Here is a 27,014-nt window from a genome sequence, read left to right as displayed (position 1 = left end):
CTGTCAGCTCTTAAGGTGCCTGGGAAATGGAAATACTTCAGTGAGTGGAATCACATCTGTGCTTGCCGGATAATTCCGCCAGTGACTTTCTCTTCCTTTCTTAACAGAACGACTTGGATGACCCAGAGAGAGGTATGATTTTTGTCTGCTCTGCTACACATAAGACCAAGTCCATGTTCTTCTTCCTGGCCCAGACAGAGCAGGGAGACATCTTCAAAATTACTCTGGAGACTGATGAAGACATGGTAAGCATCACATGAAGAACAATAAAACATCCATTGAGAAGAGTCCTTAGTCAACATATTTGGATTCTCTAAAGTGATGAATATTTAATATTGTGGTTTTAGCTGTGTAATGGCATGCGTTCTGTGTGATTTGTAATACAGTTATACCCACAGCTGTAAGTGCTGTTTACTCATAGAGAGACACAGCGCAAGGTTTGCAAAATTCTGTGAGAATTGTGCTGCAGGGTCACTCGGGCATATTCTAGGTGTTGTGCAGGCAGTCCTTTCTTCTAAAGATGTATTGTAAAGTGTGATCCATGAACCTGCTAGAGGGCATTCTAGAAACTAATTCTGGGGAACTTAATTTCTCTTGATCACAGTAGGTGCTCTCTATTTCATCTCTTGATTGCAGCATGTAAATATTCAATTAATCTTCTTGCAAATTGAGGTAGCTAGCTTGGTACAGCTGGTCCGTGAGTTGAAATAACAGGCTTGAAGTGGCTTGCTGATGCTTGTCCTAGTATTATGCAATGAAGAGGTCTCTGCTCCAGTGAGTCAGTTGGGTTTTTTGAGTAAATGTTGAATGCTGGTTCCTCCTTCATCTAAACATGTCAAATTTGGTACAAGGGATGATTGTGCAGCATCTTTTAAGTGGCTTAAGATTGTTCTTGGATGTTTCACCAAGAGCTGCTGTGACCATATCAAATGTAGAAATTTGCTCAGGACAGTTATTTTTCACATGTTGGGGAATGGCTGGGGTTCAGTGAAGCAAATTTCTTCCTTCTTTTGGACAGCTTGCTGTTTCACAGCTGTTTTTTTCCAAACTGACTCAGTGTTACCAAAGCCTGAAAGTCTTAGAATAAAACAGGCAGCCTGACTTATGTGTTCCAACTAGTCTGCTGGATTTTGTGATTTATAACCTGCTGCCCTGAACTACTGATGTGGTTAAGCTTGGCCCACTCTCTTGCTTCCTTTCTTGGAGAGGACAGCTAGGCAGTTGGTTTTTTATTAAATCACACGTGTGCAGCTCTAGCACTTCGCTAGCACAGTCACATCTTTCTCTGCTTTCAGGTAACAGAGATTCGACTGAAGTACTTTGACACTGTTCCTGTTGCTGCTGCCATGTGCGTGCTGAAGACAGGGTTTCTCTTTGTGGCATCTGAATTTGGAAACCAGTGAGTAAACAATTCTGTGTCAGCGTTTTTCCCGTGAAACAAACTGTTTCTGTTCGGGAGTGCAAACTGACCCTTGAACTTACTGAACATACTCAGACAAAACCTCTGTTTTAATGGGTAAATTAATGCTTTATTCACATGGCTTGAGAAGAACAATTGGTTTAGACTTTGACTGAATGGTGGAATTTTCATGTTGTTTGAATGCAGATTAGATAATATAGTGCAGAGAACAAAAGATTACATGCTTCTGCAGTAGATTTTGGAAGAATTGAGCACTTGCAGTTCGTCTAGGGTACATCATATATCCGGATGAATTATGTTTTAATTCGTTTGATAGTTTTCATTGCACTTGTGTGTGTTACAGCCCACTCAGAAGTAGATAGGGTTTGTTATCAGTAACTGTGGTCCTTTCCTTAATAGATGTATACTTGAGGGGTTTCTCAATTCATGTTTGGGGTTCTAGAATATTCTGAAGACTCAGAGAAGCCTTTGCACACCTTTGAACATGGCTTAACAGTGTTAAAGTGGGGAATTCAGAGGAATGGAAATTTATACTCTTGTCTGACTGCATCTGCAGTCAGCCACCTGAGGGAGCTCCAGCCAGTTTACTGGAGTGAATCTGAATTGGGTTGTATAAACCAAGCTCTTGAGGAAGCCATATTCATTTAAGCTTTATTAAAACCAGAAAGAAAATCAGTCTGTCTTCCTGGTTTTATTTTTTTTTCTTATGGAGTTTAATTTGATTGTTGTCATATTTAGACTCGTAAAATGGAATAGGGAATGTGGTTAAAAATAGTGAGGTGAGAGTATTCTGATAAAATAGATAACTGTGGAGTTGCAGTCTTAGCTGTTGGCCTTGCTGTTGGCCTCGGCTGTCAGTTGGTGCTTTGGCACTAACACAAGAATATCTGAAAGGCTCAAGGGTAAACAGAGAAAACACTGAAACTCTGGGACACCTTGCCAGTGACAGCTACAAATGAGAAGTCTGGGGGAAGGAGGTTGTGGTGGGGGATTTTTTTGTTTGGGTTTTTTTGCAGGTCTCTGGTTTCCTTTAAACATGTTGTCACCAAGACAACAATCCCTAAGGCTAAATTTGAATAGCTGTATAATGTCGGGAAGGATTTATCTCCTCCCTGCTGCCTACTGAATATTTGGCTAAGCCTTTGTTAGAGAAGGCTACACGAGCTTTGCACTGAACATGCTGTTCCTCTTGCTTTCTGTCTCAAGCTACCTGTACCAGATAGCTCACCTAGGTGACGATGATGAAGAGCCAGAGTTCTCTTCTGCCATGCCTCTTGAGGAAGGAGATACGTTCTTTTTTCAGCCACGACCTCTCAAGAACCTGGTGCTGGTGGATGAGTTGGACAGTTTGTCTCCTATTCTGTGTTGTCAGGTGCGTTGCCATCAGCAAGCTCCTGTTCACCACATAAGTCTTTCTGATTTACAGAGGAATTGATCATAGATGCATGACTTTGATTTTTATTTTTTTCTTGGACTATTTGTGTCTAAGTGGAGTGACCAAAGCTACGTTATCCTAGGTTTCCAGAAATACTGTTGTATACTAAATGCTGATAGAAAAGCAGTCTGCTAAATTCTCAGACAGCTGCCTAAGACTGGTACCTGGCCTGGCAGCCTTTGATTCCTGTGGTGATAAATATATATCTGGACACAGGGTGTCAGTCAGCAGTCCCGTGCTGCTCCTCTGCTGATCATCAGACCGGTTCTCTGCTCTGCAGAGAGTTTGGTTAAAACGACATTATTTCAGGGCAGCAGATGGTACACCCTATGGCATCTTCACTATTTCCAGTATTTGAACAAAAAAAAAATTCTTAAAGCAGTAGTGTGGTATATATAGCTTAGTTTTATTATCGCTTCCTGCAGATATAGCTTGACGCTATTTCTCCACACAGATAGCAGATTTGGCCAACGAAGACACACCCCAGTTGTATGTGGCTTGTGGTCGGGGGCCCCGGTCGTCTCTGAGGGTTCTAAGACATGGACTTGAGGTAGGACTTCCAGCACTTCGGAAGAACAGCTTGAGAGGCAAGTGGGAGAAAATCCTTGAAATAAGGGTGCTGAAATAAAGGGATTCTCCTTTTGCTGTAGTCTGGAGAGCAACTTTCTCTAGGGTTGCTTCTCAGAAATAGAAGGGTTTTACTGTTTACTCTTACAGTCTCAGAGAATTTTGTTCCATTGACTCAAACCACCAGCGTTTTGTTTCTTCTAATACTTGAGCATATTGAGCTGGAACATTCCCGGTGTCTCTGCCAGCTGCTGCTGATCTCTTTGCTGGGGATGGGTGACCTTGTTTTAAAGCTGATCATCCAGAGCTCTAATGTTGCTGTATCACTGCTGAATGTATTCTGCCCCATAGCACATCTGGCACGGGGGGGAGAGCATCAGAATTGGGAATTAGCAGCTTTCCTGCCTGGTTGTGGGAAAGCTTAAAAACCGCTGGTGGTTTGGTGACGTACTGTAGTAAATCTAAACATATGTTTGCAAAAGAGTCTTGTTCCTGTTTACTCTTAGGTGTCTGAAATGGCCGTCTCAGAGCTGCCTGGTAACCCCAATGCTGTATGGACTGTGAGGAGACATGTTGAAGGTATGCATTTTTTTCCTAAAGCACAGGGAGGTAATAATGTTTTTTGGTGTATTTTGTTTGTTTTTCTCGTTTTTCTGTCCAAGGAGGTAGGAAAGGTGCTGCCTGATGGTTGTGTGCCATCCCCAAAATTTGGGTTTTGAATCAGCAACCACTGGTTTGTACTGACAAGCCACCCTCTGGTCCCCTAGAATTGCCATGTTTCCCTTTGACAAAGAAGCACCTGCCTGCAGCTGCATCCGTCACCCAGTGTGCTGCATCAGCTGTACGTTTGCAGCCTGAAGCTGCTGAACTTCTCATCCTTTGCCACTTCCCATAAGTTCTTGCTCTGACATCAGCAGGCAATGATTATGCTTTTTGTTGGAGCACACTCGCTATTCTTTATATGTGTGTTGACAGCCACAGTAATCAGCTCTTTGTGAGAGACTGGGATACAAATTATGGAACAAAGAAGATAAATCGGCAACAGTGTCTGTATTTTATTACTTCCCTCTATGCATATCTGCAAAGAAAACAGTCTGTTTGGGCTAGGACACGCTCCCTATTCAGCAGTGTATAGAATGCTGCTGATTCCAGGAAGGTCAGGATAGAAATTCGCAGAATATAATGGATTGTGGGTTTGGTTTTGAGGTGTTTTTTTTTTCCTGATCTGAAATAATGGGTTTGCCTTACTAAAGTACAAGAGGAAATGTAATCCCTTGCCCTGCCTGTCTCTTGAGGGTGAGAATAGCAACACCTAAAAAGCCTGAAGTGAATCTGTTCTGGGTACTGACAGTCTCGGTGATCATTTTCAAGGCATTGCTTTGTATAAATCTCGCAAAGACTTGCCGTAGGTTTATGCACTGGATATAGAAATGCCAGATTGTTGTAGTGCAGGCCTTAGCCTGCTGTGGTGACATGGTATCTTGTTTTTAAGCAGCCAGAGTAGTGTGTCTTCCAGGGAGCCAGTAACCCTGTAGGAATTTCAGACATTGCTGTGGGATTTACCTTGCCATCCGAGACCTGCCATCAATCCTGTGCTCGTGTTCTGAGACTCACGTACTGCCTAAGCAGCATGGAAGTTGCTTTGAGCCAAAGTGTCTTCATGTTCCCCAGAAATGAAAGGGTCAGAATGAAAGTATTTCCACAGTTCATGTCAAAAATATGTGCTTTCCTTAAAAGAAGCATTCCGTTTTGTTAGAGACAAACCTTTGCTCCTGCCTTCTGGAAAAGGAGTGGGTAACATTTGTTCCCTCTGAGAGGTAGAGGCTTCTGACATCACCTACAGTTTTAAAACCTTTTCTCTTGGGGTTCCAGAGGATGACTTTGACTTTTCAGGAGGGGGAGAACCATTGTTAACCTGCATGAAACAGACCAATCTTGCTGCTGCTTTTTTTTCCTCCTTCCAAATTCTCCAGGTTCCAGCATGAAGATCTTCTCCATGATTTCAGAAAGGCTGGAATCTGCAGCTGTTGTGAACCATGCTACTTTTTGTATACAGTTTAAATTTATGTGAAACCGATCCCCGAGTTACAACTCTCTGAATTCAGAAATGGTTTTAGTGAGTTTTAATCAGACTGCAGAACCTTTTCAAACATGTATCTAATCCTGAAACTGCCCAGGTTCTGGTTTTTGAGTGTTCAGTTTGCAGTGCCGGGCTGCCTGGCTCTGCGTTGATGCCACAGCGTGTGCGTGCTGCAAGGCCACTGTAAGACATGGACAGGTTTGCAGCCTTCACAGCAAATACTAACCTTGGCTGGTACGTGGTGATACACACTACCAATACCAAGCCTTTTTTTTTCTTCCACAGGTGGCTGGTGGTGGAGGTGCTGATCACCACAGGTGTGTACCTACTGCTAGGGGCTGCTGTACTGCCCCACAGGTTAACCGCAGAGAATCCCAAAATCACGGGGCTACTTTTATGCTAAGCTTTTCAGTAAAGGAGTTCTAGAAGCTGTTGTGTAGTTGGAAATTGTTGCCTTTGTCGTTCAGTAGCTGAGGAGTAGAAAGCAACTTCCATCTTAGAATCTTCGGGGAACAAAATAATCAACTGTGTCTCTGCAGAATGCTCAGCTCTTGCTAAAATCAGAGGTGCACATTTCGGGGGTGTTTTCAGCTCCTGTCTAGGCTGAGGGTTGGCTCCCAGCTGCTTTGTGCAGACCTCCAAGAGAAAATGATCGAATGTGCTTGAAGCACAGGTCAATATTGCTGGCGTGGGGATGCCCTGTGGTTATGGGATGCGTCTGCCCATCAGACAGAAGTGGATGGGACTGGGACCAAACCCTCTCTTGCAGTTGAGTGTCGAGGTCTGTGGAGCTAGAGGGCTGTGTGCTTTGTGGGGCTGGACGTGAGCTCAGAGCTAACAGTCTGCGTTCCCTACCTGGCACTCTTGCGTGGAAAGCAATGTGCAGTGAGTCACAGCTGTGGAGTCTCCGTGCAGTAGTAAACAGAAGCCCAGGAAAATGTGCTGTCATCCCATCAGTATCTTTTAAGTGAGAATAATCCTGAACTTTGTCACCACTCATCTGTTCACTGAACTCCTCTGAGCTAGTGGTTACTCCATTTGTATCAGTGCAAATTCAGATGCTGCAGAGCATGAAAAAACTGTATCAGGAGTGGACTGGCACATAGGAATGGAATTCTCATGGACTAACTCGGACTGAATCCATGACAAATAACAAAAAGGACAGTAGTATAGAGTTCATGGACTGAAATGTGATGTTTTCATAACTGGTTGTGACGTGTGCGTGAAGCTGCAGAAAACTTGGAATGAATGCATAGGAGAATGAGTCCAGCTGTGGTTCTTCAGAGTTGTTAAAATGTCTGTGCTACTTGCTGAAAGGAGCTAACTAGAGTAATTAGAACGGTAATAAGCATCTCTGAAGTCTTGTGTCTGCATACAAAATAATGTCTATCTGTTCAAAACTCTGGGCAGCCTGATGTTATGCTTGGGATTGTGCAGAGCTAAGTCGATAATCTTTTCATATTAAAATCTATAGATCTTTTCTTTTTCTAACTGAGAATACTTCTCAGTGTGCCCCAGGGATTTAGTCCTCTTAATTTCAACTAGGCTGCTATATTTTCTAAACCAAAATTGTATTGTTTGAATCTAGATGAATGCGTCTTATTCACTGACTTAATTCTGGTAAATCAAACCCTTTATTTCAAAAGCTCCAGCAGAGAGGCATTAAGCAACACTACTGGACTTCAAGCAAAAATGCACTTGTCACTATTATTGACACAGACTTAAAGGCACACTCTAATATAACTGTAAACCAGTGAAAAGAAAGAGCTAAAAAAGTATTAAGAGGTAGGAATGAGTTTTCGTTTAGAGTAGGACTAAGGGAATCTGTTTTGCTTTCAAATGGGAGTTCTTTGTCCTGCTCCAAATCACACGGTTAAGCCTCCAGCTGGGACATGGTGGTTTATCATGAGAATGACAGCCCCCAGGGAGGAAGGCAGCAGCTCTCAAGGCGTTTGGAAAGCAACGATGGTCTTTGAAATGGAATTTTTAGAACATCCTGTCTACAGGATATTTATGAATTAAATGCTTAGCCTGTGAACTGCTAGAATCTCTGTTTAAAGTGATCGAGGAATTCTTGTAGACTCTGGTGTTGAAAAATTGATGCAGGTTTGTAGGAGAAGCTGCTGTTTAGTGTAGAAAATAACCAGTGTGTAATGGCGTATGTCTTACGGAACTCTTACCATCTGCTGTTAACGTTTGAGAGTTTCTCCTGTTACGCCAAGTGTTTAAATCGTTGCCGTTACTATCAGTTTCTGCGTGCAGGTTCAGTTCTTGTTTTCTCATTTCCCCAAGTGGACCCGCTCCTGTTTGTGGGGTTCGGGAGCATGTTGGAGGTTGTGGGCTGTGACCACTTAATAGAGTAGTAACGGAGTTTATGCCACAGACCGCTGTTGGAATTGCTTTCATTATACAGAGCTCTTCAGTTTGGTCAGGGCTGTGGTCTGTATACCAGATGTTGGAGAGAAGAATGATGGCTTTTTTTCACTTGCATATTTTCAGCTGTATGTAAGAACTTTCTGTTATAAACGTGACACAGCAGGTTTGGCAACGCCTCCCTCTAAACAGGGTGGATAAGAAAAGGATTGGTTCCTGAAACATTTGTTTCAGTTAACCTAGTGCAGCTTCTTTAAGCTGCTGCATGGTGTGTGCTGGCATCCTGCATTTGTCCCAGTGAGAGTTCTCTATTTTCTTTACTTAGAGAGTCATTAGCCACTTCTCCATGTCTCCCACATTTGCAAATTTTGGAGAAGCTGCTCAAGGGCAAAAACTGTGACAGCTCTTAACACCCTCACCTCTGCTAATTGTCTTGTGCTTTGGTGCATAAGTCTGAGCTTTGGGTAGAGTTGGGTTAAAATGGGGATTTTTTTCTTTTTAAGAAATAGCACTTGCATGACAACAGCAGCAGAAGTGGAGTTGCTTCTCTGAGGCAATCTTATTTCTCCACGGAGGCTCCTGGCTCCATTTCCCAACAGACTTCATTGTTTTTGTTGCTTTTGTTATTCTGTATTAATGAGATTCTCCTCTTCCCCACTTTAATGCCTATCACTTTCTGCAGAATACAAATGGACAGCAGTAAACCAGGGCATTTACTTTACCCAGTCCTACTACCCTTGTTTCCCCCAAAGTTTCCCTATTTTCAGATGAGCTCTTAAGACTATTTTGATTAGCATAGCCCTTCCACATCCAGGCTACTGGACTCTCCCAAACTGTCCCCTTGGGAGAAGCCAGTACTGGAGATAATAGTTGCAATAGTGTCACTTATTCCAGTAAAAGTAAAGGCTGATGTTTGCACTATTATAAAAACATAATTGTTTCTTATCCCAAGAGACTGTACGGGTGGCTGTGTGAAAGTAAGCTAGTTGAGCTTCTGCATGAGGGTAGAGCAGGCTAACCCTGAGCTCCTCTGCTGCAGTGCACCCTAATTGTTCTCTGCAGGCTTTTATTATGGGGATACTAGATAGAGATGTGGTCCTGCAGCCTCCTGTTCTCAGCATCCGTGGTGCAGTTTCTGCAAACGGGTTCCATGTGTTCAGATTATTGGAGTGTTCATTGGGTGTTAAATCTGAATTCAGATCCTTGTGTGAGGTGGGGCAAGTGTCTTAAAGGCTTCTAGACCTTGTGCTGTCTTTGAAAATAGTAGGCAGGAGTCTTGCTTGCCAGAATCCAGAGTATCGTGAATTGACTCTGTATCTGGATGATCATTTGATCCCTGGCTCAGTCTTGCATTGTTCAGAGTCTAGCAGTGGCTGGCTTTTGGACAGTGTGTCCTAGAATGAACTTGCACAATACTGCCAGCAGATGTAATTATCACAGAAATTTTGCTGAAGAGTAACATCTGTCAGGCTGCTAATTTTGTTGGGAAGCCTTGCATTTATTTAATCAGCACCCTTTTTTCCCTGTCTCCCTTGACCAGATGAATTTGATGCCTATATCATTGTGTCCTTCGTAAATGCCACGCTGGTGCTGTCTATCGGAGAGACTGTAGAAGAAGTGACTGACTCTGGATTCCTGGGAACTACACCCACCTTGTCCTGCTCTCTTCTTGGTGATGACGCTTTGGTACAGGTAATGGAAAGCTGCTTCTTGCATGTCTGCTTATGTCTGCCACACTCTTGCTTGCTGCACAGCTGTGCTTTCTGCAGTAGTACAACATATGTCACATCTAAAGGTGTGGATTGGCAGAGAATGACACTTATTCAGCCTTTCTCTTTCTCTATACTGCTGAGTGAAACTGGACCAGCTAAAGATGGTCCTAATCTTCGGCGTGTGCTCAGTAGTTCCCTGCTGTAATTCAAAGATGCTTCCAGCTGGCGAGTGGCTTCGTGCTAGTTCAGCCTGTTGCATAGTTAATGGATCACTGCTGCCAGGAGCGGTGCTTGCCTTTGGCTTTTTCTGTGTCAGAATCACCAGTGAGATGGGAGTTGTGAACGGATGGTAAATACAGAATTGATGTGACCTTTTTTTTCCTTCAGGTTTATCCAGATGGGATCCGGCACATCCGAGCAGATAAGAGAGTAAATGAATGGAAGACACCAGGGAAGAAAACCATTGTAAAATGTGCTGTGAACCAGAGACAAGTAGTGATAGCACTGACTGGAGGAGAACTGGTTTACTTTGAGATGGACCCGGTACGTGTGCTAATGTTGTGAATGAGTTTGGAAGAGCAAGGCAATGTATGGGGCATCCCAGAGATTGAATCTTGATCAGACCTGCAGAAAAGGATTCTGTAGTGAAGCATCCTTCTGGAAGGGATAGATCAGAGCCTTGCATATCTGGACTGTGTCTGTCTGAGATAGATGATTTAATGGCTAATCAAAGTCTGAAGTTCCAAGGCTGGAAATTGTGTACTTATCCTATTACTATTCTGGTTCTTCCAATTATAGCTGAAATAAGGCTGTAAAGAAACAGTTTAAAAAAAAAAAAGGCAAAAAAATCTAAAACCCTATCTTTAAAAAAAAAAAAAATGAGGTGGGGGGAGAAGGTGTGGAGAGACAGTTTGGTGCTGGTCTGCCCCATTGGCTAGATTAACAAGTCTCTTGTGTTTTTCTTTCTCAGTCAGGACAGCTGAATGAGTACACAGAGAGAAAGGAGATGTCGGCTGATGTCGTTTGCATGAGCCTGGCCAATGTTCCCCCTGGGGAGCAGCGCTCACGGTTCCTTGCTGTTGGGCTGGTGGACAACACTGTCAGAATTATTTCCCTTGACCCTTCGGTGAGTAGCTGTGCTGTTTCTGCCTCTTCCATTGCCTTGAAATGTTCAGAAGGGTACTCCAGAGGTGGGCTGTGTCCATCCAAGCTGTCTCTCCGTCTTCAAGTGGGTGACCAGGAGACCAGGAATGAATAGCTTGCATGACTTTTCTCTGGTTGGGAGGAAGCATGGCCCTTGAGCCTAGCCTGTAACGGATTCCCTTGTTTTTCCTAGTCTCACCCATGCCTAGAGGTTCAGCTGATGAGATATGAAAGCATTTTCTTTTTTTGTTTTGTTTTTTACCCCCTCCCTGGCTCACTGTTTATACCTGTACTAAAAGCAGATGAATTCTGCAAGCAGGTCAGCAGCAAACCAACATTATCATTCCTCTACCTGCAACAGATGAGTGTTCAGAGGATGACTGAAGTAACATAAACTTTGCTCAGGTCTCTCTATGCTAAATAGCTGCAAACTGTGCTAGAACAGTTTGAAAGGATCCAGTTTATCTTCTCCAAACCCCAGGGCTGCAACCACTCCTGCTTGCCAAAATCCACAGAGCCAGCGTCTATTGTGACTTCTTTCTTTTTTCTGTGCTGAATACTTCTTTATAGAGATTTAAAAGGACATCTTTAAGCCCCTTAGATGGAGCTTGAATCCCCTTTTGCCATGCCAAGCCTTGCTGACTGGTGTGGTACCTCTTTCCTGTCTCCCACAGGATTGCTTACAGCCGCTGAGTATGCAGGCCCTTCCTGCACAGCCCGAGTCGCTGTGCATCGTGGAGATGGGTGGCACAGAGAAGCAGGACGAGCTGGGGGAGAGGGGTTCCATTGGCTTTCTGTACCTGAACATTGGACTGCAGGTGAGAGGTGCCTGTCTGGTTCTGACAGGCCTTTCTTGGTGAGCATTCTCTTGAAAGATGGATTGCTGTAATGGCCTTACCATCATGCAGTACAACACAAAGCCTGACTGTTCCCTCTTTGTTACAACATGCTTAACAACTGTGACTGGGGAATTCACTGTGTGACTTAGTAGAGGTGCAAGTTTCCCCGTGCATTCCTAGACTTAAGACTAGTCAAAAGACAGCATATTGTCCCAGACTTCATGTAGGACAAATTGTGCTTTTCCCCTTCCAGAAAGAGGGCATATTCTAAAAAAAAAATTCTGGGTGAAGTGTTGGGCAGTTCTTTAGAAACTGCCTGTAGGGCAGAGTATCAAAGTAGTAACTACCCACAACCGCAGGCTCTGCTCTAATAACTCTGTTGTTACACGGCTTTTTCTTGCATCCAGTACTGACTCTGTGATCTTTGACCAAAAATGTTGTTTTGACAATTGAACATGTGGTAAAAATAATCAGAGCAGTCTAGGTTTTTTCACATGCCTCAAGTTTGATGTCAGAATGCAAGCTCTTTTTAAGCAATGTGAGTTTTGGGTAAATGCTTTGTACCAAGAGGGATTAGGATCTGGAATCAGCCCTCAGGTTTTTCATGGCATATGTGACGCACTAAACCTCTTGGTCTGTTTTATGGCTTTGGGGGAGGGGGGGTGTTGGTTTGTTTATTTGTTTTACAGTAATTCCTTTCTGCCTCACAGGAGTGTGCAGGAGCTATGCTTTTTAATATTAAAAGAGCCAGTTTAGATACAGCGTGGTTGTAGAAGGGAGTTGTACCAGAAGCTAGGAAAACAAACACCTAATTCTTCAGAAATTGCCATTTGAATAGTGGCTTAGATCAAGATTACAGATAAGAAATAGCTAGCTAACTTTCTGGTTTGCTAATGTCAAGAATGGTGTGCTGCTGCGAACTGTCCTGGATCCTGTCACTGGCGATCTTTCCGATACCAGGACCAGATACCTTGGTTCACGGCCTGTGAAACTCTTCCGAGTCCGAATGCAAGGCCAAGAGGCGGTAAGTGAGGCGAGCTCTCAGAGGGGTGCAGATCCAGTCCCCAGATGCAGCATCCCGGTTTACCTTATTGGTGGGCAGGGTGGGGGAGCATCCTGGTAGCACAGCAGGACCCTCTGGGTAAGGGTGGGAAGTAGAATGATTTCATTATGGAGCTGCCTGACTTGCAGCTTGCTCTTTCACAAACAGCCTTGATCCTGTTGGTATTCCCCTTCTTAGGAAGTAATGTGTAGTGCTGCCCTGTGTTCTTTGAACTAGGACTCATCTGACCCATAGGCTGGGTTTGCAGCGTGTCTGGAAAGCTCTGAGCAGATTCTGGGGCTTAGAGACACAGAAATATCTCGTTTTGCCTGCCTTTAGTGCACAGAGACGGGAAGAGCTGCGTGCAGAAATCTTACCCTTTGACTGCTTGATGAAGTTGATGGTCGTCTCTTCTGTGTGTTGAGAATGGCTTAGCCAGGGGCTGGACAGCTGCTGTGCATGGTTCAGGAAAATATTTGCAGGATTTGGCATAGAGGGAAGAACGTGTTTCATCAGAAGTGCCATTTCCAGCCCTTCTGATGTGGCACTGGGGAGATCAGCCACCCCCTCCTTGACTCATTTTTGGATGACACCTCCAGAATTGAGAAATATTGCCAGTCAGTGTGGGGGGCTGGATCTGGGGATCTGAGCTCTGCTTTAATGTTACGGTACACTGAGTGAATCTCTTCAGCTTGCTCCTGCCAGTCTGCCAGCTGTAACTCAGAGATGAGGTGGTTTGCAGCTCTAGCAGAGAATGCTTATGGTATGGTATAGCCGAGTACTGTTCTACTTTGAGACCATTCTTGGTTCCTTGTCTCACAATATGGGGAGAAAAAACATGCAGCTTATGACCAGTCAGTGATGGCCTGTGCTTCAATATAATTCCAGCTGTTGTTACTCAGGCAGAAAGTAAGGTTGCACTGAAATTGTGATTTAGCTGAATGCATAAAGCTCTGAAGAGTTTAGAAGTCCATCTGCTTCCTTTGTTTCCCTTAACTTGATTGATTGAAAATAGGCTACTGATTTTTTTTTTAAAGGAAATTTCAATTAGACTCTGAATCAGAGTGCTACAGTATTTGGATTGTGACAAAGCAGTAAATATTTTTAAAAGACCTGTTCCTATTTGAACAGGCTATTGTTTTTTTAAAAAAAAAGAAATTAAGAGTGTTGATCTTGGCTTTTACAGATAAAACAGTTTTTATTGCGCCTCAGTTTGAGTATCTATTGTCTTGATAGTACTTTCAATTTCCCCTTTGTGCGCTACGCAATATCCAGATAAAACTGTCCCTTGAAAGCAAGCAGTATCTCTAAAGGTATTCTTTGAGCTGGGTGGAGTCCACCCGCAGGAATTCAGTTGTTCTCGTGGGTCAGAGGCCAGCGCTTTACCTTCATTCATATCGCAAGGAGTGACCTTGCCTCCCTCTCCAGACCTGATACATCTGCTGTGTTGTCCGTTTCCCAGGTGCTGGCCATGTCAAGCCGTTCCTGGCTCAGTTATTCCTATCAGTCCCGTTTCCACCTGACTCCCCTGTCTTACGAGACGCTGGAGTTTGCATCTGGTTTTGCTTCTGAGCAGTGCCCAGAGGGCATTGTAGCCATCTCCACAAACACACTGAGGTAAGAACTGGTGGGGGAACACAGATACTTCTGGGCTGGGATGCTAGGCAGACGGAGGGGTGGTGAATGCTCACTAGACATTCAAAAGGAAAGAGGTAAAGTGACTTAAGAATTGCGGTCTTTTTTGAGGTTATTTAATTATGGATAATTATCTGATAGAAACAGTTGGCTGGGTTTCAGAAAACAATCAGAATACAAGTATAGTTACGCTGGCAAAAAGAAGTAGGGTGTGCTTCTCTGATTTGTGTTTTCTAGCTTTTTTAAATAACAAGTGTTATTCAAGTTATCCTTAAATTCTGTGATCCTCAGAGAGGGAAGCTTTTAATAAATGTGAACCTATTGTGTATTAGGATCTTGCGGTTTGAGATCTCAATTGGCTGCTTTGCAGAAAATAAGCCACGTGATCTAAGAAATCAGAGGCATGACAGGGGTGTATTTGTTGCCTTTTTAAAGTTCAGCTCAGATATTAAAAAGATAAATGAAAATGGAGCACAAATTCAGGAGCTCTGCTGTATGTACTTGAACAGGCGCTTTTTTCATATCTGTCCTCATTGGAATATTACAGCATTCATTGCTTTTAAAGGAGTCATTCTTTCTGGAGACACTTGTGGTTTTTAAGTCCCCAAATGCCAGAAGAACTGGCATTTCAGCTGGCAAGTCACAGGAAGAAAGAGTTGGCATTGCATTTTTCATACTCTTTTAACTAAAGCGCCTCTGAGGAGCATTTGATTACGTATCAAAGTCTGTGTCATATTTAGATTCAGATGATGTGTTCCCCAAACGTGCACTTTCCTTCTTCCATGTGCTCTTTGTTCCTCTTGGGATAGACTTGCTTCTGCACCACTCAGAATGCACCCCGGGGCAGTGAGAGCCCTCGAGTTGAGGGCCCTGTGATGCAGAGCACACCTGTCCCACAGCAGAGGCTCCCATTTAGGATACTGGTTTTGCTCTGCTCTGTGGAGCTGGTTGCTGGTTGCTGTCTGGCCCAAGAAAGGTGCTGCTTGTCTCCAGCACTAGCCGGTTTCACAGACGTAAAGCTCAACTCCCATTTTGTTCTCTTGAACAGTTGCTTTCGGACCTTGTTCAACCCATGTCACATCTTTGTCCCCCAGGATTTTGGCACTGGAGAAGCTGGGAGCAGTCTTCAACCAGGTTGCCTTCCCGTTGCAGTACACACCCCGAAAATTTGTAATTCACCCAGAGAGCAACAACCTGATCATCATTGAGACAGACCACAATGCTTACACTGAGGCCACCAAGGCACAGAGGAAGCAGCAAATGGCTGAGGTAATTGGGGTGGGGGACAGGTATATGCATCTGTTCCCCAGAGGGGACTCTGCAGCTGGAAATCCTCCCTGCTCACTCATTCCCAGCTGCTGTTGTCTACAAGTTTTTGTGCCCTATGTGAGTGCAGGGGCTGAAGCAAGTGAAAATCTGCCTCAAAACACAAATTTCAGCAGAATGTGCCACTTGCCAATGATCCTTTCTTTGCATGTTGTTATGGGAGGCTTCAAGAACCACAGATTGGAAGACAATCATGCTTGTGTAACACCATTCTCTGGGTTTTCTGTGACTGTTTGAGGATGTTTGGATTTCAGTGGGTTATTTTCTTCTCAGTGTTGTTTCTGGAGTTGTTGATTTGGAGAAGTAGCTCCTCAGACAGCTGCCCCTTGGGCAGGGCAGTGCTGACACTGCCGTGCTCTGAGCTGCAGAGGCTCCCTTGGAAATAAGCCCAGGGTGGGTGGAAGCTTTGGGATTTGGTGGCTTCTGTGTCTTCACAGGCAGTACCTTTCCCTGGAATACCTGGGCTTTGGGGAAAGAGGGAGGCTGTATTCTACATCAGCTTGTCTGGAAAGGAAATCCACTGAGCTGTTCTTCCCTCTGGTCCTTTAATGTGCCATAGGAAATGGTGGAGGCTGCGGGTGAAGATGAGAGGGAGTTGGCGGCAGAGATGGCTGCAGCCTTTCTGAACGAGAACCTTCCCGAGTCCATCTTCGGTGCTCCCAAGGCCGGCAACGGCCAGTGGGCCTCTGTTATCAGGGTGATGAACCCCATCCAGGGAAATACGCTAGATCTGGTCCAGCTGGAGCAGAACGAAGCTGCCTTCAGGTAAGAAGCAGTGCCAGAAGCAGCAAGAGTTTCTACTTACGATGAGTCTTACGTGTTTTTTTCCTTCTTTTGCTCAGCTGTTACTGAATTGAAATCTAGATGCAGCAAGTTATCAAGAGACTGGCTTGAAATTCCAGAAGTGATTGCCACATGCTTTTGTCTTGCCTTTCCTTCCCTTCCCACCCTGATTTGTCTGCATGGGACGCTAAGAGCTGGTGCTCCAGATGTGTTTGCTGGACCCCAGTGCTTAAAGAACAACACGGGGATGTAGATGACAGATAAGAGAGCCGGGAACAGGAGAATGTGCTGCTATCTCTCACTTCCCCTTCTCATCCAGATAAACTGAGCATAGATTAAATGGAAAGGAAGCGTTAGAGGGACTGGAGGGGAAGACCAACACAATAACCATGAAGAATAGTGAGTGCTGCCTCAGCAGGTGGAGTTAGGTCATGCTAGTCCAAAAGGCTGACTGTCCTGTTTTGTCCAGGATTCCCAACCTGGCTGAGCTACGCACTGGGCAGGAAGTAACACTGGAAGATGAGGAAAGTTTTACGTACATGTCTAAATTGGAACAGCCTTTGAAAAACAGCTTCTGGTGGAGCTTTGCGCATTGCTGGGCAGTGTCCAGCCTGTGAAAGCCAAAAAGTAATGCTTTGGACATTGTGAAAACATAAAAGTAATGCTTTGGGTGTATGTGGCAGCTGGAGCGTGTCTTTTTATATGGGGAGCGTGGAAGAGTGAAAGAATCTGCGTTAAACACTTCTGCAGGGAGGAGAAATGATCTCTGAAAGTGAAATGTCAGTGATGGAAGGTTGGGCTCCCGAACCTCTGCCTGGCGAGGTGCAGGTTGTGCTGTCAGGGAGCGCAGTCCGTGTGCGCGGCGTTAGCTTGTGTCGTGATCACACCAATCTCCTGGCATGTCTTGTCATCCCCAGCGTGGCTGTGTGCCGGTTCTCCAACACCGGTGATGAGTGGTACGTGCTGGTGGGAGTCGCCAAGGACCTGATTCTGAACCCACGCTCGGTTGCTGGGGGGTTTGTCTACACGTACAAGCTGGTGAATAGCGGTGAGAAGCTGGAGTTTCTGCACAAGGTGAGAGGGATGAATGGGTCACTTATAAGCAGAGTGTTGGAATGGCTGTTACTTCACCCTTAATGCTATAGTAATATTGCAATACTCAATGAATCCTGGGCAAGATCATTGTGCTGATGTTACACACTGGAAGCAGCCTTGGAGAAAATAAGGTGTCTCCTACAAAATCATTTGGGACATCTTTTGCAGAGCTGAGGCTCAAAAGCATCTCCCAGGAGTCCCAGTCCTTTGCCTTAGCTATGGTCTTACCCATCTAACTGGGTAAATAGGAAAGGAGCAGTGGTTTTTGTGCCCCTGTTAAGGAGGGGAGAGAAACATCTCTGCTTCCTTTTTGGAATATGAGCTCAGCTGTTCTGAGCGCTTGTTTACAAAGTTAATTCATACTGAGGTCACTTGAGCCCTGGTGCTAAGGCTCTCGGTCCTTGGCTGGCCATATGAAGCTGGTGTGAGCTGTCATCTTTCCTCTGGTGCTGTAAAAATGATTAGTTACCTAGTGACCAACTTGCGTGACAGGCCTCTGGGGCTTTAGTGAGGGTTTCTGCAGAACCCTGTTAAAACAAAATTCTGTTCTCCTTCCCACGTGCTTCCAGCATGGCTGAGATCTGAGCAGATGAGCACGTGGAAAGGAATGTTGTGGCTTATTCACTTCCTACGGTCCTGATGCACTGAGTGGGTTCTGTCCTGGACCAGGGCCTTTTCTGGTGCCACTGAACACCCACTTGGAAGTTGTCAGAGCTGATGATGTGAAGTAACTTCTCTTAGCCAGTGCAACCAAGCTGGGAACACTGTAACTAGAAGCTCTCTACATGTTCCCATTCTCTGCTGTGGCTGATCCTTTTGGATTGATTAGTGGTGGGAGATTTTTCAGCCCCGAGTGACTGGAATTATGGGCACACTCTGATTGTTCAGATTTAACACTTTCTTCAGTGGCAGCTTCAGAGCATCTCTGACAGATGGCTGAATTAGATTCATGCCTTTGTTTTAAAAACAGACAATCTGGATGGATTTAGGCAAAGCATAAAATCTTCCTGTTGGGGATAAAGTAAAACTAAGAACCAAGGCAACAAGATCCTTGCCTGCCTTTGCTGCCTGCCCAGTGTGGGGTTCTTAAGCAGTCCTACGCTTCAGTTAAGGTGCGCTGCCAGCACTGTCATCTGTACAGTATCCAGAGCTTTGTTAGCACCACGTGTGGTATGTGCTGCTGTTAAAAGGCCTACAGAGGACTGACCTTTTGGGCCTCCTGTAGAAGACTGTGATTAGCCTTTACGTTGAAAGCCTTAGCACAGGCCAATGAGCTTCAGCCGAACCATTACCTGCATCCATTCTGAAGCTTGGTGTAAGGTTAGCTCTGTTAATGGGGGTCTCACAGGCTTCCTCTTCCCTCTCTAGACCCCTGTGGAGGAGGTTCCTGCAGCCATTGCTCCGTTCCAAGGTAGAGTCTTAATTGGAGTTGGAAAGCTCTTGCGTGTATATGACCTGGGCAAGAAGAAACTGCTTCGGAAGTGTGAGAATAAGGTACTGGCTTTTGTTCTTGAGCAGAGCTGTTAATTTGGAGCAAGCGATGCTTTGCAGTAGGAGTAAAACAAGGATATAGCTGCTACTCTGGCCCAAGTGTGTCGGTGCACTTGGAGCTCAGAGCTGTGTCTGTACCTCGTTGGTGTGCGCTGGGTGCCTGTATTCAGAGCAGTGTTTGCTGGACTGGGCTGTTGTGCTGCCCCTCTGCACCCTGAGCACACATCACCTTCCCTTCGCCATTCCAGTAGCAGTATTGCAGGTTCCTTTTTGTACCAGCTCGATGCAGGCTGTGCAGGAGTTTCACAAGCCAGTACAGACCAGGCCTTTGGCCATCTGCTGCAAATGTGAGAGGTCTTACCCAGAAGGGAAACAACAACTGCAGGAAATGTTTCTGAAGGTTAGATGATCAGCAGACTGGGGACAGATGAACACGTCTTCAAATCCCCAGAATCTTGAAAAGAGGATTTTCTCCTTGAATTAGACGGTCCTCCTTGCTGAGCGTCTCTGGTACTTTAGAAAAAGAAACCACAGAACATGGTTTTCTAGCTCTTAATTGCCTGCTCCTCCCTCTCGTGCAACCAGCAGAACCTCTGCCAGTTGCTCATTACTACACAAAGGAACTCCAGCAAGCTCACAGGCAGACTGGGAGCTTGTAGGGGAACATTTTGTTGTGTTGGATGTTTTTGGTTTTGCTGTTTTGGTTGTTTTTTCCTAAAATGTGGCCCGTGTTAAAAATTGAAGCTTTCCTTCTTGGGTCTTTCATGACCACAGTAGTGAGGGCACTGAAGCGATGCCTGCCTGCAGGGCTGTCCCTGGCATCTCGGTTTGTAGGCTCGCTGGCAGTGCTTGTTCTCTGGACATTACTCATATTCAGCAAGCTGAGGATGATGCGTGGTGGATGTTGGGTTGCAAGGCCCTGTATTGACAGTGTATTTAGATTGGGGTTGTAATATGCCAGGAATGAGAGGTAGTTTTGAAGGGAATGATGGGAAATGGGGAGTGAGCCATAGTTCACAGGGGGAAGTAGTGTTTCAGCTGCAGTAGGGTAGAGTTAATGGGTTATGCTTCCCTGTGTGAAGCACTCAGGTTGTGTCCTTTCTCTCTCAAAAGCACATTGCAAACTACATCTGTGGGATCCAAACCATTGGGCACAGAGTCATAGTTTCAGACGTTCAGGAGAGTTTCATCTGGGTGCGCTACAAAAGGAATGAGAACCAGCTCATCATCTTTGCTGATGACACTTATCCCCGGTGGGTCACTACAGCAACTCTCCTGGATTATGACACTGTGGCTGGAGCAGACAAGTTTGGTAACATCTGCGTGGTGAGTGTGCCTCGGAGAAGTCGGGGCTTTTTGGACACAACATATTTTTCCTTAAAACATTCATGATTTGTCTTAAAAGAATGAGAATCTGTGCTTAGCTGGAGACAACGCCCTGTACCATTCATTTGTTTTTACAGGGTGACTAGCTGTCGTCATAGCAGACGGCTGCAGTTTATCAGTTTGTTAATTAAAACAAACAAGTTAAAGCAGCAGCAGGTCGAAAAAACATATTTCTGAAGCATTCAATAACCTGTGTGAAAATTGCCCCAAAACTTGCTGTGAATAAGCTGTAAAATGAAGCTCATGAGCATGAAAGGGCCCAGGAGAACTTGCATCAGGGTTATCGCTCTTGCTTTCCCTGGCTAAACCTCATTGCTGGCATTTAACTTTCTCTGTCACTTCCTCTTGAAAGTTGGCTTTGTCAGTGCTGACACTTCCCCACTTGGCTGGATTTCAGCAGGGGAGGAGGAAAGAATAGATGGTCTTTCTGCCAGAGCTTTGATCTCTTTCTGAAGCGTGCTTGGGTGCTTTGGAGTGCAGAGTTCAGCAAGTGTCTGACACTGCGCCTGCAGGATTTGGCCAACGTGCACAAATCCGTCCTCTTTGTTTTTCCTGCCCCACATCCATCAAACCGCTTCCTCAGCAGGAACCCCCTTCAGACCATTTTGACCCTACCTCCCAGGGTGATCTACAGGTGCCAGGCCAGGCAGAGGCCAGGTGGGAGGTCCTGCCCGTGTTTTTGAGTGATGGGCCCTCAGTCTTGAAAACACAGAAGTCGTTTAACTCTAAAAGCTTTGTGGAGGGGCAAATGGATGATTTTGCTGTGAGTGTAAAGTGATTCTTGTAGAGTCCACAAAGGCGGCCTTGCAAAGACCGCAAGGATTTTCCAGAGATAATGTGCTGCTCCTCTGCAGCTTGTTGACTCTTCTCTTCCTCTTTCAATGCAGGTGAGATTGCCTCCCAATACCAATGATGAGGTAGATGAGGATCCCACAGGCAACAAAGCTCTCTGGGACAGGGGGCTTCTTAATGGAGCGTCGCAGAAGGTAACGCTTCGTGGGAAGCACATAGTTATTGTGGGAAGAGAATATGCTGTTTTTCTGTGAAGTCCTCTGCAGTGTTGTCCAGGAGATGTATTGGCAGTTCTGCTTCTACACATCTCCTGTGCTGTGGGTGATCGGTTTTCACTGTCACTGGGAGCCAAATTCAGGTTCTGAAATTGCAGCCAATGCCTGTTCAGTGATGTTTGATTGAAGCAGCACCTCATTTTCTTTTCCTGCTTTCCCTCATTACTTGGATCCGTTTGTCCAGCTCAAGAGGGTAGTTCAGCAGCATGCTGAGTTTTGCCATCTGGTCACAGGTGGAAGGCACTTCCTCTTTAGAAAGGTGTTTCAGAACTAGCAGGTGGCTGAATTTATTCTGCTTTCCTCTCTCAAGCCTTTTGATGCTTTTATATAAGCTAAAGAAAAAACATACTTCTGTGGTTGATTTTCAGGCTGAAGTGATCATGAATTACCACGTGGGAGAGACAGTGCTTTCCTTACAGAAGACCACGCTCATCCCAGGAGGCTCCGAATCTCTTGTCTATACCACCTTATCGGGGGGGATAGGAATCTTGGTCCCTTTTACTTCCCACGAGGTAAACAAGCCCCATCATTATGCTGCAGAGTTGCTGCTTTTCTGTGCACTCATCCCCAGCCGGTGTGTTAGTGTGCTGCATCCCTTGAGGGTGACTCTAGGGCTCTGCAGTGCGTGAAAACCTGGGCTGCAGGAAGGCCTGTGGTAGGGCTCCAGTACAAAGGGGAAGAGAAGGAGCTTGTTAACTGCTCTTCTATGTTGGTTCTGTGAAGAGTTGAGAGCTTTTCTTGTTGCGTTGCTGTTCTAAATCTCTTCATGCTCAAGAGGAGCTCTGGGATGACTTAGTGTCTGTGAGGAGGGATCTTCGGGCATGCTTTGTGTAGGGGTGTGTAGCCTGTAAACTATTGATTGGGCACTGATGCTTCGTGTCCTGAACCTGGTATTCTCTGCTCCATTTGCTGTGGCCTCCTGGGGCCAGGTGCCAAGAAATTCCCTTTTGGAGCTGCAGCTCCGTGCTGCCCAGCTGCTGTATGCTCCAACTCCTGGGAGGTGCTCCCAGGGTGGAAGGGGTGAGGGGGTAACCGTGACCTTGGCTGCTGGGGGCAGGGCTGCTCTAGCAGAACCCGGTAACTGCAAGAGTTTCAGCCAGCACCGGAGCGCCTGGCTGATGGGTGTCATCCTGCCTTGCCTCTGACTGTTCTCTTACTGATTCTTAACCTTCCCAGGATCACGACTTCTTCCAGCATGTGGAAATGCACTTAAGATCTGAGCACCCTCCTCTCTGTGGACGAGACCATCTCAGTTTCCGCTCCTACTACTTCCCAGTGAAGGTAGGTCAGAATTTTTAGGATCAGACTCTCATGGGGGTGCAGAGACTTGCTCTGGGACACAGAACTGCTTCAAGGCCTGGCAGAAGCAAGTCACGGTTGCTGTTCAGTGGGGAAGGCTGGGGCAGCGTCAGCCACCGCTCGAGCAGTGACTGGCAGGAATAGCTCTTGAACAGCACTCTGTAAGGAGAGCGGCACTTAGCACTTAATACCTGGTTTGGTTTATTAACCCATGTAATGAGCCTCCTGGGGGTTGGTCTTGAGACGCAAGCCCAGAGGTGCTGCTGTTTCACTTCTCTACTTGCCACAGCATCTCCTTTTTCCACCCGGAGAAGCAGCATTACGTAGCTGTTTGTATAGTTAGGTCAAACTGGGTGTTGCCTGGGGGATGTATTTTTTCCGCCACCATTAAAAAGGGAAATCTCATAAGAAACAGCTGTTCCTGCCTATTTCTGCTTTTGAGGAACTGTCTTTGAATCTGTCAACTGCTAAAGGCTGTGACCGGAAGGGTCCAGAGTACTGGACCAGAGTAACGATGTGGTAACTAGTATCAGGGTAACCTACGTAGTACCAGTCAGAAAACTGTCGCAGCAGCTGAAGCTGTCCGTGCGCAGAGGGGGTTCTTGTTCTCGATGAGCTCGAGGCTGATTTGCAGCATGCACATCTCAAAGATGGCTCACATCTGACTGCAGACGCCTTTCAGTCATCTTCTGCAGCCTCCCCCGGCCTTCCCAGCGCGGTGCTTGGACCCAAGTCAGGTCCGTCTTCCCTTCCCTTGTGTGATTCTTCAGCTGCACCCAGGCTTTTGGGATTTCTCCTTTATTAATCAAGCTGGCCAGTAATTAATTTGATGCTAACTGCTATTCAGCAGATGAGGTCACCGAGCGTGGTCTCGTTTCCAGGACAGGATTAAGAAGCTCCTGGGAACAAACTGTTTGTTGCCATTTTTCCCCGTTTAGGCAGGGTTCAGTGCCTCTGTGTTGTGTTGATTCAATACTCTCCTCCTTGCCCCTCCAGAATGTGATCGATGGGGACCTGTGTGAGCAGTTCAACTCCATGGAACCTAACAAACAGAAGAATGTGGCTGAAGAGCTGGACCGGACCCCACCTGAGGTGTCCAAGAAGCTGGAAGACATCCGCACACGCTACGCTTTCTGAGCGGCAGCTGGCAGGAGCAGAGCTGCTCGCTGGGCTCCTACGGACGCTCTTCCAGGCACAGTTGGGAGGAGGAATGTGTGCTGCTTTTCCCTTCTGAAATATTGGTTTGCTCCTCTTGGTTTATGTTTCAAAGTAACGTGACTCCAGTAAATACAGTATCAGATATTAGGTCTCCCAACACATCCCGCTACTTATGTGAAGGCTTCTGACATTCTGGCTGCCAGCCACGGAGATTCCCTCTTGGGAGGTGCCAAGGAAGAGTGCAGGCTGCCCCTCAGCCCCACCTCCTTGGCCCCCCTTTAGGATGGGGGAGCCCGAGGGTGTCTTGGCCTTGCAGAAAGCCCCGTAGGGCAGAGCCTTTGTAGGCTTCAAGTGGGGTTTGCAATTTCCCAGTTTTTTGCTAAAGGAAAGAGCTGTGGCATGACTCGGGATTCCCAGGCTCCCTTCAGTAGTCGGGGGCAAGGAGCTCTGGGCATCCACCAGCCCTGGGAGCAGCCGGTGGGAAGCCTGGCTCTGTGAAGGCCGTAACTGTCACACTTGTCTTGAACGTTTTCTTCTGAGTTGCAAGGGGTTTTTGGACTCACCATTTCTGACTGTTTTCCCTGTAAATAGAGTTTTGTACAATGTTGACTCTCTTGGGGGTGGGGAAGAGCGAGGCCTGAGTCTGGGACTTGATTTGTTTCATAATAACTTTGGCAGGAGCAGTGTCTCCAGGCTGTGACTGTGAGCAGCACATGCAGAATAAAAGCCTGTTTTTTAACTAGCCTGACTCAGGGGCTCCTCTCCTTCGCGGCAGCTGTTGCTGACCTGGCGGGAGCAGGGGGGGAGGAGGAGGAGGAGAACAGAAACACACACCCTCAACCCTGTGTGGCCGCGGGAGCCGTACCGCGACCCTGCGAGCCCCTCTCTGCCCCCCTTCCCTGCCTGCTCTGCCTGCAGCTGACCCCAGGACTCACACCAAGCGGGGTACGAGGAGGCAGGGTGGGTGGGAAGGGTCTTTCCCCCCAGCTGCTGTTCCTCCAGCCCTTCCAAGCGCATGGCTGCCCCTCAAGGCTCCTCTTGCCCTGCGCAGCAGCTGCAGCTCTGGGAGGATTTCTCTGGGTTTCTCCCCGCTGCCCCCTCGCCCGCACGCCCGGTGCTTCCTGGTCTTGCCTCTGGTCTCGGCTTTGCTGCCTGGCTTAGTCCTGCCAGGGGGTCGGTCTGTCCCTGCGGTGCTGGAGCCCTCCCTTCACGCGTGGCACCCCGGGAAGGGGCCTGGCCTCCTCCCCACCCCGCTCTGCTCCCCCCGGGGGCTGGGGAAGGTGGGCAGCCCCCAGCCCGGTGACGCACTCGCAGCCAGCAGCCTCCAGCTTCCTCCTCGGGCGCCTGTGCTGCGTGGGGTGAGGGTGCACACGTGCCCTCCTGCCCTGGCCTTTGCACCCTCCTCTCCACGCTTTTCCCCTGTTGCTACAAGCCTGCGTTGGCAGCGGCTTACCCCGGGCTGCACCCTTTGGCTCCGGCGTGGCACCCAGCCTCGCTGCCTGCCGCACCCATCCTCTGCCTGGGACTGGAGGGCTCTGTGCTCCCTTCCCGTACCGGGCCGGGGCTGTCTGCGTCAGGGGAGCGGTAAATAACGTGAGCTGAAGGTGGTGGGGTTGGGCCTGTGCTTGTCGTGGAGGTGGGGTGCGCAGTTCCCATCCCCTCATCCTCCCCCAGGGCCTGATGCCCGCTCTGCGCTGGGGCGCTTCCAGGAGAGCTCCCGCAGAACTTGGCCCTCGGCCTGGCGGGGCAGTCCTACCGCTGAAATCGCACCCGGGGGGGGGCTCAGGGTGTTCCCAAACTGATGCAAAGCACAAGGTTTTGCTCCCTGGCCCGGGCCTGCATCAATAACCTGACTCCCCTGCAAGGCCAAGCCCAGGAGGGGCTGAGCCCCAGCCTGGAGGGCAGGTGAGCTGCTTTGCCCCCGAGGCTGAGCCCCCAGCCCCTCTTTGCCCCCCCAGCATGGGCTGTCCCTGCGCCCCTGCCACTGCAGGGTGCTCTGCTGCTGCTGACGCCCAGAGCAAAGCTCGCAGGGCCGGGGGTGGTTTGCCTTGGGCTCGCACCAGCGGTGATTTCCAGCCCGGCGCAGCCAAGGAGGGCAAACTGCCTCCAGCACCGCGCTGCTCCGCGCTTCTCTTCCTCGCCCCATCCCGGCTGCCAAGCTGATGACTACGTGGGCAGGGAACGCTATTAAATGGCTTCCTCTTAATGCCTGCAGCAGACGTGGGCAAAATCCTTGTGGCCACTGAGGTGAGGAGCTGGACCAGCTCCTTCCCTTGCTCGGGGCTGAGCATCTTGCCCCCGGCCCGCGTGGGGAGGCGAGGGCTGTGCCCGGGAGCTGGCCTGGGCCGGGCTGAGCTTGGCAGGAGCGTGGCCACGGCCCTGACTCCATGCCAGGGGAATCCCAGCGCGCTCTCCGCGCCTGCAGAAGTGCATTCCTTCCCACGCGTTTCCCTGGGAGCGCTGACCCCAGCTTTGATAGCCGGCTTCTCTCGCTGACCCCTTGGACGCCCGGCAGCCCCCAGCTCAGCCAGCTCTCCCAAGGGGCTCTTTGGGGTGGTGGTGGTGGGGAGAACAGTGTCCCGTGTTCCCCCTCCCCTGCTCCTGGCAGGGGCTCAGCCCCGAAGCAGCCTGCGAAGACAGTGTGGGCCTGGGCCAGAGGGAGCGGGAGCGCTGCTGGCCTGACGGCAGCTGGGGATCCCCTGGCCCCTCCGCGATCGCCCCTGCCCGCAGCGCGGCCTTCACATGGGCATGGACCAGCCTGGCGCCTGCTTCCGCTGTCCCGAAACGCACCCATGGGTGCCCAGTCAGCCAGCACCCTGGGGCACCAGGCCAGGGGAGCCCAGCACCCTGGAGGTGCCGGCACTGGCAGAGCAGAGCACCCCGGGGAGCCGGGGGGGGTGTGGTACGATTAGCCAAGCACCCTGGGGGGCATGTTGGCACCCATCTGGGTGAGGTGAGCACCCCAGGGGCACACTGCAGGGCTGGCCCAGCACCCTGGGGAGCAGGGGGGCATGCAGCATAGTTAACAAAGCACCCCAGGGCCCCTAGCTGGGGTGGCCAAGCACCTGGGGGGCACCTCACTGGGGTAGCCAATCACCCCAAGGAGCAGGGAGAGGTCCAGGAGGGCTAGCTGAGCACCCCGGGGACACCCATCTGGGCTAGC

At 47.9% G+C, this 27,014-nt stretch overlaps 1 protein-coding gene across 2 annotated transcripts in view; it reads left to right on the top strand.

The window, feature by feature from the left end:
• Positions 1-24,593, top strand: part of SF3B3 (splicing factor 3b subunit 3) — a 30,294-nt gene extending 5,701 nt beyond the window's left edge. The window contains exons 7-26 of one of the 2 annotated variants that reach the window (XM_074882187.1): positions 108-245; positions 1,296-1,399; positions 2,627-2,792; positions 3,310-3,405; positions 3,929-4,001; positions 9,416-9,567; positions 9,975-10,130; positions 10,558-10,713; positions 11,405-11,548; positions 12,471-12,593; positions 14,074-14,228; positions 15,341-15,515; positions 16,132-16,337; positions 17,273-17,429; positions 18,819-18,944; positions 20,055-20,267; positions 21,215-21,313; positions 21,763-21,906; positions 22,571-22,675; positions 23,690-24,593. In XM_074882187.1, coding sequence (XP_074738288.1) covers positions 108-245; positions 1,296-1,399; positions 2,627-2,792; positions 3,310-3,405; positions 3,929-4,001; positions 9,416-9,567; positions 9,975-10,130; positions 10,558-10,713; positions 11,405-11,548; positions 12,471-12,593; positions 14,074-14,228; positions 15,341-15,515; positions 16,132-16,337; positions 17,273-17,429; positions 18,819-18,944; positions 20,055-20,267; positions 21,215-21,313; positions 21,763-21,906; positions 22,571-22,675; positions 23,690-23,830 — 2,829 coding nt within the window. In that variant the 3' untranslated portion in view covers positions 23,831-24,593. Of the gene's footprint in view, positions 1-107; positions 246-1,295; positions 1,400-2,626; positions 2,793-3,309; positions 3,406-3,928; positions 4,002-9,415; positions 9,568-9,974; positions 10,131-10,557; positions 10,714-11,404; positions 11,549-12,470; positions 12,594-14,073; positions 14,229-15,340; positions 15,516-16,131; positions 16,338-17,272; positions 17,430-18,818; positions 18,945-20,054; positions 20,268-21,214; positions 21,314-21,762; positions 21,907-22,570; positions 22,676-23,220; positions 23,502-23,689 lie in introns of those variants that run through there. The other variant, XM_074882188.1, reaches the window with a different exon arrangement.
• Positions 24,594-27,014: the final 2,421 nt, after the last annotated feature.

The sequence above is a fragment of the Strix uralensis genome, chromosome 12 (genome assembly GCF_047716275.1).
Source record: "Strix uralensis isolate ZFMK-TIS-50842 chromosome 12, bStrUra1, whole genome shotgun sequence".
NCBI classification, from domain to species: domain Eukaryota; kingdom Metazoa; phylum Chordata; class Aves; order Strigiformes; family Strigidae; genus Strix; species Strix uralensis.
Note: the sequence above shows the minus strand (reverse complement) of the source record. Positions and strands in the feature narration are given on the sequence as shown.